Genomic DNA, 9,653 nt, shown 5'->3' on the forward strand with positions numbered 1-9,653 from the left:
ATTTTCTTTTCTTTCTTCCTTTTACGTCATACAAATATGAAGACAAAAAACCGAGAATGCCGTAATAAGTCAACGTTATCGTGACATCAAATTACATATATTGACGTTAAATGTTTATTTCGAAAAATAATCCATTTAAAAAACCCTTAGAATCGTACGTTTAAACTAAAAAAAAAATATACAAAAACGTCTTAGACTCGTTTCATAGAAATGAAAACTCCTTTAAGATCCTATTTGTATGTGTGTGTTGTTGAAGCATATATATACACTACTAATTACTGAATGTGAGTTTAATAAAAAAAAGATTAAACCTATATTTCAGGACGGCTTTTGTTATATAGAAGGCGAGTGCGTTCTAAATGGCGCACATAACCGAGAGGACTTCTGTAAGGAATGCTATAGCACACAAAAGTCTTTTGATTGGAGTGAAGCGACAGGTATATCATAATATATTTATACATTTAGATACTTCGGCCTGTGTTTTTAATATTAACTGTACTATTTTTGCGTTATGAAGCTATCAAGGAAAACCGCAACAGTGTACTCTTAATAAACTGGCACGTAAATCCATAACGAGTTGCCTCCCTTCCATCATCTTATACGATTGTTTTCATAGACCTTAATGTAAAGTCTTTTATTTTTCTTCATAGGTCGATAAAGAAAATTTATCAGCTATTATAATTCTCCGTAACGAATAACAATAAATCATATCAAGACATATAGAAGGCATATGCAATGTTATCGTCGGTTATTCACGTAATCAGCCTACACTATCGTGTGCTCTGATACCTTAGGTTTACTTGATACGATCTACGCCATTTTCCCTAAGAAAGTCATTTCGGAAATTTAGACTAATTAGAGTGAAGCTTTCATGGCGCTTTGGAAGATATATAGTCAAAGTACTGTAGCGTTAAAATGGTCTTGGGAATATAAATTATTTTATAACGATGGTATTTACGTATAAGTTGCATAATATTAGATTTTTCATTTTAACGTTTCAGACTTCATTTTAATTGAAATAAGTTGATAAAAATGAAAAGAAAAGACTAATAAAAATATATTGAGTTTATCGTTGGCGCGTATCGAACCCCAGGTCATGAAAGGATAAATCTCCATTACGCTATCTCTACCAATACCAAAAGTGGAAGTACAGTCAGGACCGTGATAGTGAAGACCGCCTTGTTGGGGATTCCTTGTCTAAGTTCTATGAAAACTATTGGGGATTCCTTGTCCAAGTTCTATGAAAACTATTGGGGATTCCTTGTCCAAGTTCTATGAAAACTATTGGGGATTCCTTGTCTAAGTTCTATGAAAACCATTGGGGATTCCTTGTCTAAGTATTATAAGTTTTTGATATAGTAAAAGCGATTCCCATGTCTTGTGACCCAGGGTATAAACGGAGCGTAATGGAGTTAAGCCGCTGGGTTTCCGAGGTTGATGCAATGTTTGATGCTTTAATGACTCAATGACCACGGTTAGTCGGTTAGAATTAGCCTAATAACAGCTAGAATCATTCAAGGACACCCTTCTCTTGTCTATATCTTTTGGTAGACACCGATATGTTGTGTTTCTTTGCAATGGTGGAATACCGGTCAATTTTATAGTGCTATTTCACTGAATCTTACGCCCAGAGATACTGAACAGCACATCTCACGGGAGAACCAGTTGTTGTCATAGTGGAAGGAACTCTTTCAGAATGGATAACTGGTTCCCCGAGATATTTACCATAGACGTTGTATTAATTCTATAGTACAGGAATATATTTTGTTTAGACATCTTCTTTTGACATCTATACTTATGAAGAAAAAAAGCCACGTTTTTTATCAAGTGCTTGATTCCTGCTTGATAACTTTACAGCTTCATATTGTCAAAATTATATTTTGTTGGTTTATTTTCTAAAAAGATAGGATAAGGCCACTGTACCAGACTAAGAGAGTGGACAAGACATATGGATTGCTTCATTAGCATGGCCTTAGAGTTGAATATACAATGCTTTTCGAGTTGTTGTTTCTTTCCAGATTGCGCTGTTAGTGCAGATGGTGATGATTCGCACGTAACTGTTATAGCAGCGGTCACGTGCTCAGTTACTATTGGTCTACTACTCTGCCTCGGTCTGGGACTGTATTGTTGGAAGTTGTCCACTATGTAGGTATAATTCATCATTAATACGGCATACAGCCAACCCAATAATAGAGATCTTAATTGGATAAGTCAAACTTTCATATAATTGTTTTATTAGATACGCTCTAACTAATATTAATTTTACAAAACAATTAATATAAATGCGAGATAAATCATCAAAAAATTTAACCGTATGGTTTTAGGGACCTTGGTTAGCCTCGGAAACGTGATGAACTTACATTTGAATTTTAGGTTATCTGACTCGTCATTCATATTGCTTCGTTCGTTGTGTGTCGTCCGCTGTGTAAACTTTTCATTCAAGCGACTTCTTCTCGATAACCAAAAGGCCCAGATTGAGTCTCTTGTATGCTGAGATGAAGAAATACCTAGTTTGTTCAATTAAATGACACTGACCTTCATAAAAGGTCACATTAGTCAAATAAGCTAAAATATTCAACCGAATTCTTGTCAAAAACTAATATAATGTTTACTTGAGTTATAATATACATGTATTTTGATTGTGTCCGTAGTGAGATAATCGTTTAGGCTTCTTGGCCCTCTTGTTGAACAATATCACCATCACATGTACTCTGTGTAGTGCATGCTATTTTCACAGGAATGCTATTTTCACTCTTTTGCAGTACATTGCTATGATCGCAAAAATTTGATCAGCACAATATGGAGGATTGGTTGAATCATATAATACCCTGAGCCAATTTGCTAAAATAATGGAACCAAATAATTGTAATTACATGTATTTGCAAAAACTAAAACAAAAATCAAGCAATGTTGCTAGCAAGTTCTTGCTTGACAGTGGACTCTTTAAATTGTTACATGTTTGTATGTTAAATAGCTAATATTGACTATTGCAGAAAACCTCACGGTAGAGCAGACGTCGTACAAAACATTCACTTCCACCAGCGACAACATCTCGACCAGATGAGGAAAAGAAAACACACCAAAATGCTTTCTATTACTAGTATATCCAACAAGATTGAACCATTGCCACTCGCAGATATATGCAATTGAGGCCCAAATGAGTCTTCAGTAGAAAATAAGATAACATCTATATCAGAAGAAAAAGAACAATTTCCTATAACTGATTCAACTATAATTAAGAACGGTATATTAGTTACGATATAGCTTGTATTTTTTGCTGAGATGTAAATTGAGCGATTTCACGGGACATCGCCTTGTCGCGAATACATTATCTGCGTAATCTTGAGAACTGATTTACTCATATATATATCATGAAAACCATAGCGTGAAAATTAATACCGCTAAAAATTAGATTTCTCTTTTTTTTACTAAAAATAGCAAGAACATTTTGCCCCGCGTAAATACCCGCCTTTGCGGTAACAGATATTGTTTACTGTGCATGAATTGTTATACAACAGTGATAGGATAAAAAACGACCGAAAGCGAAGCATGTAGACATTATTTCAAATTTTACCAGGGCGATATAACACAATATTGACCAAAACAAGGTTTTTTAAATTTGTTTATTTGTTATGAAGTTCATTTCAGAAATATCAATAGAAGCATTGTATATACGTGCTAAATGCGTAAAAATGTTTAGAATGCCTTAAACGACTGTCTTTAGAAAACCAAATTCGAGAATTTGATATCATTATTATAATATATGGATCAATACACTTCGATTGTGTTGACTATCTATCGTTGGATAGAAGTTGTTTTATCGTTGTTTGGAAGATGAAAAAAAAACCAAGAAACCTTTTATTGTATCGGTACAATAAGTATTATATAAAATCAGCCATATAAGTATTCTCATATTCTGATAAAATATAATTTGACAAAGATACAGGGGGATCAGGAAATTGCTTAGCGACGAAAAGAAGCGGGAAAATGAAACCAAAACGAACGGAATTATTTAGAGAGGCAGTGTAACATCATGGGAATAATTTACTTTTTTCAATATTGACACTTCAAATATGATTACATTATATCAGATCAATCTAATTGTTAATACATTATTTGGATGAGGATTTTTTTACAAGAGTAGAGTTAATTTAGTGCTTTTAGATCTTTATCTAGATACAATAATAGGTAGGTAATGGTTTCCCTGTGTTCGTCAATCTACTTGCATGTACGTCATATTAACTCATGAAGTGAGATATGACTCTCAAAAATATTTTGGTATGATCCGCCTCGATACAATTTGAAACTCAATATGATTGTTGTTACTAGCAATATCTATTATATATGTAAATATTGTTAATCTACACTTCTTATAAAATGACAGTGCTATATGGGCAGCTTAACTGAGGCTTTGGTAATGATGTTCGTTTGGGAGTTTGTTTTTGCTTCGTTTCTTCTTCTTATTATTATTACAAGCTAACCGGTATTTACATAATATATAATTTATTTTTTGATTATGTGGACATGACGTACGTAGCAACTACCTTACAGAATGAATAACTTGCGTGCCCGTGTTTGGTCTGAGGTGACCAATATTACATTTTACGGTCCCGGAATAGCAGTTGAGATGGGTTGTTTTTATCTTGTACACACGTTCTTTCCACATATTCATAGTTCTAAATATAACTGTCGATCAAATAATCGATGAAAAGTTACATACTATAAGACCACGATCGAGTGCATCGTGGGTAGCGATAGGCCTAGGACGTCTCCTTGCAGGCGGTGTATGGAATTTGCAAGTTATTATTTGTCTAGATGAAGTAATGATTTATTTTAATATCCAGACTGGTTTATGTAAATAATAAATATACAAACCCATATTTTTCAACGTTAGACATTTTTATTTTGCTGTAATCAATATCGATGCTTGTATCGTTTGTGCGATGAGTGGAGATGACGAGGTTTTGCCGAGTCATCTCGTCTTTCCGTGTCGACACCAAAATAAATTCTGTACTGTAAGATACTGACCGTGTATCCGATGTAAATCTAAGATACATAATTATATATTTTGTAGTAATAACTACATGTACATAGCCCTCGCCAGTTTTTGTGAATAGTTTGATTAGGCATGTTTGCATGATATACATGTATTTAAAAAAAAAAAAAACGAAAAAAAAAAAAAAAAATTGCCGCCGGTGGTGAGAATCGAACCCCGGCCGCTTGATCAGAAGATCTACACATAACACAAAGTCAGACTCCTGCTTGTTTATATATATACAGTGATTGTTTTTATAATAAGTAGATAACACTGTTATTCTAATTACCTATCTTAGAAAATATTTGATGACGTATGATTTAGTATTTCCTAATAGAAATGAAGATGCCTCTTACAGTATTTTTATTATTATAATTATTATATATTATGTAAATTTAACAAGCTTACCGATACTTACATTATATAATAATATATCATTGGCTTCTTAGGTAAAACATGTGTTTTCGTTTTAATATAACATACAGTGTATATTACAATAATGACAATAAAAAAGCTAACCGAATTTTATGGCATATATGTTTAATTCATTTTTCACAAAATATGATACGGGCAGTCACTTGAAACGTTATGATATACACGTGCATATCAAAAAGTCTCCAATAACTAGTAAACGTTTCTGTAATAATTTGCGTGCCCCTGTGTTTTGGCTGAGGTGACCAAGATTGCATTTTACGGTCTCGGAATAGCAGTTGAGAGTGCTTGTTTTACACAAGTTAATAGAAATTTAACTGTCGAAAACAGATATATCTAGATTTAATATCCCATGAAAAGTTACATAATATAAGACCACGACCGAAAGTATCGTGGGTAGCGATAGGCCAAGGACGTCTCCTTGCACGCGTGTATGGAATTTGCAAATTATTTAGTCTAGATGAAATAAATGATTATTCTAATTACTGATTTATGTAAATAATGAATGTACTTGCAATATTCCCAACGTTGGACACTGAACCGAATGAGTGTGTACTCATTTTTACTACCGTGGGAATTATGTAAGCGACGTCATTCCGGTGATTGAGACGTCACTATTCAGCGGGACTGCGGTTTCATTCACTCCTACGAAAAGTGACGTCACTGGAATGTTCGGGATCAAGTCATCAAATTTAGAAATTGAATCAAACGAAAGAAATCAAACATTTATTTAACGACATCGTAATATTTTCCTATTGCAACTATTACAGGAAATTCTTATTATCCGGTATCGAGTTATGTGCCCGACTAATGGTTTCTTGACATTGTTCCGCTTCTTTTATTGACTTTAAATTCGTTAAATGAACTTAATCCGCGAAGGGCATCAGAACGCACCTTCAAAGTATGGCAACAGGGAATTTGCATCAGAGAAATAAGGACACAAAAAATCGATTTTCTTTAAACGGAAGCAAGTAACACTACATTAATTTTACTGGAAATATTTGAAAAATCGTTCTGATTTCAGAACATTTGGAATTATAAAGATACCTCTTTCAGTATAATGTAAGTTAATTATTATTTTTATTCTTATTTCTTCCACTTTCTTCCGCCGCGCGGGTTTCCGTTAGGGTGTGGGATGGTGCATAAAGGTGTTTTTTTTTCCAATCGGATGTCCAAAATGGCCGCCAGAGCCCATTACCGGTTTTGAGATTTTGGAGTTGGATTTCGATGAAAATTAGTATATATTGGTTATTTGGGACATCGAATAATATGGCAGCATTTTCGAGAAGCTCAGTTGCCATGGTAACGAAATAAAGGCCTCTGATTAGTCAGAAATTTTTATGTTTTCAGAATCAGCTTAAAATTGGTACACGGGGATGGTGAGGTATGCTTATCGACATAGCAACAGGTTTGAAAAGCTGTGTTGTCATGGTTACCTAATGGAGGCCTCTGATTGGTTAAATTTACATATAGTCCGATTAAACTGAAAATTAGTACACGGGGGTTAAAGGGTATGCCGAATAACTTGGCAGCATTTTCGAAAAGTTCAGTTGCCATGGTAACGAAATAAAAGTCTCTGATTGGTCGAAATTAGTCTAGATGTTGTCAGAATAAGCTGAAAATTGATACATGGGGGTTTCGAGGTATGCTTATCAACATGGAATCAGTTTTGAAAAACTGTGCTGTCATGGTTACCTTATTGAGGCATCTGATTGGTTGAAATTTATATTTTGTTAGATTAAGCTGAACACAATGGTTATGAGGTATGATGATTGCAAGGTTGCTAATTGTCATTTGATGCAAGTTTTCATTGCCATAAAATCTCATTTGTCCATATATCACACAACCTGATCTTTGTGATTATTTCCTACTGCACAGTTTGTTAGGGGGACATCTGTAATGGTCCTCCATTACAATCATTACTTGTATTATCATAACGTTTAACTAAGAGGATATATGACATATTTTCGAAATCACGGCCCAATATCAGGTGTTTAACCCTCTTAGTTATTGAAGTTAAGAAGTTTAATTCCCGTGATCTGTAATGAAGGTCAATGTCATTCATTTGAACCATTGATATAGCTTGTCACATGCCTAATGTCAACATCGTAGGCCTTTTCGGATTTTTAGAGAAGTCAATATTGAAAAACTTACGAACGGTGGACGAGGAAGACGGACGCACGATCGGATCACCTAAAAAGTCAAAACTGAAAGTTGGAATTTTAAACACATGGGCAATAACGCTGAAGATTGATAAAACACCTCATATTATCTTTTCCGTCTTTGAATATAATGAATTGTCTGCGCTTTGGGGTTTGAATATTAGAGTTTTCTGATATTATGAGTTAGTACATGACATTAAAATCAATATCCTTAACGAAAGGATGTAATTGTATCTGCAATGTACAAATGTATCCTGAAATGTTTTCCCTCAATTTCTTCGATGAATGCCATACTTTTGAAGAAATCACCAAAAAAAACATTATTTTTTAAATCTCTTTCTTCCTTGAACTGTGATTGATGTTGGGGTGAGCAATGCAGGCCCACAAAATATAGAAATTTGTTGTTTTATCTATTAAATTTGAAATGTTTGCACAATAATTGATACATATTATTTAGTAAGGTATTACGTCATAAATATGTATTTTACTCACATTATAATATTGATATTGTGATAGTAGTATATATTAATTTATGCATCGACATCTCAAAAGAAAATTCCGAAGAGTTAAAGGTAGGTTTCGCCCATTGAAATATAGAGTTTACGGAAATTGAAACTTATCCTGTACATAGATAGAATCTTCATATTATTTTCGATGCATACAGCGAACAGTATAGGTGGTTAGTTGCTTAGCTTGACCAGGAAAATACTCCTATAAAAATAGAGCGAAGTCAAGCTTTACATAGAACATGACGTATTATTTTCCAAAACGAGGCCGCATCAACAAACGGAAGCGTGCAACAAAATGTCAGATAGAAGTGACAGTCTTGCCATGGCATGTTTAGTAAAAAAACCAACAACAACAAATCGAAGTACGATGGATTGTTCATACATGTTATATATTCTGTGACACTTCAAGTTACTTACATACGCTCGCTAGCTTAGTATATCAAACGTATATGTAGTTAGTCTACCGATGTATGACTCACCACGTGCAACACAACAGAATCCGGGTGAGTTCCACTTAAAATGTGGCTTCTGTTTCCCCTATTGCTACATTACCATCTCTGAGTTTCATTCCCTAGAGATATCTTAGGGTGCTTCCGATTCCCTACTCGTTGATGCCGATTCTGATACATTTTTTGTTTCGCACACGCTTTCATTCAGCAATTTTTGTTTACTTTTAGCATACGCGAAGCTTCGACAACACAATCCATCGCAGCTTTATTTGCATACAATCCTGTCAGCCTGACGATCGAAATAAATCAAGGATTTCCTTCAATTGTGGATTCAAGATCTCGTACGCATTAAGAAATTAAATCGAGGTATTTTTCTTATGTTTTTTTCGCCTTTTCTTCAGTTTATCGGAATTTGCAAAAATATATATATATTTGGTTGGGCGAAACCTACCTTTTGGTTTTGTGTAAAGGGATATCACCTTCTTCTGTACTAATTTTTAACTGAAGGTCAAATAAAATCTAATGTAATGTAAAGAAAACTAATATCGGTCTTGGCCGTGAAAGGGTCTGAATTTGAAATTACCTCCTACGGGATCTTTATTTGTTACTTTTTTATTTATTTTTATAGTCCTTTTTCGAATAACTTTAACAAAATCACCCTTGTTAAAATGACCCAGGGTTATGTCCCTTGATGGAAACTACAAAGCGTCCACTATTCGAGGATACGGACGACTGACTTCCACTCATTTCGCACGATGGATTCGATAGTTGATTTCATGTGGTGGTGTACTCACAAAAGGATATTCCAATACGTCCTACACCCATGCAATCATGTCGCATACAAGTGATGACAGTTTCAGTTGTTAGGGGATCTAAATAAAATAAAACCATCTGAACTAAACGATATATTTCTAATGCATCAGGATAAAGTCTTGTGTAGCCATCATTGAAAATAAAGCAGTATTTGTTTAATATAAATTAATAACCCGAAGTATCACGGTCATGTCAGTGGGAAAACCTTATCAACCCAGCGGTGTCAACTTCCTGGTCAGTCTGGAATTCCAGG

At 34.3% G+C, this 9,653-nt stretch overlaps 1 protein-coding gene across 1 annotated transcript in view; it reads left to right on the forward strand.

Annotated features, from left to right (window-relative positions):
* LOC138307136 (uncharacterized) overlaps positions 1 to 5,230 on the forward strand; it is a 13,007-nt gene extending 7,777 nt beyond the window's left edge. The window contains exons 8-10 of the mRNA XM_069247765.1: positions 323 to 437; positions 2,019 to 2,145; positions 2,994 to 5,230. Of these exons, the coding sequence (XP_069103866.1) occupies positions 323 to 437; positions 2,019 to 2,145; positions 2,994 to 3,150 (399 nt within the window). The 3' untranslated portion in view covers positions 3,151 to 5,230. The remainder of the gene's footprint in view (positions 1 to 322; positions 438 to 2,018; positions 2,146 to 2,993) is intronic.
* The last annotated feature ends 4,423 nt before the right edge of the window (positions 5,231 to 9,653 follow it).

The sequence above is a fragment of the Argopecten irradians genome, chromosome 14, assembly GCF_041381155.1.
Source record: "Argopecten irradians isolate NY chromosome 14, Ai_NY, whole genome shotgun sequence".
NCBI classification, from domain to species: Eukaryota; Metazoa; Mollusca; class Bivalvia; order Pectinida; family Pectinidae; genus Argopecten; species Argopecten irradians.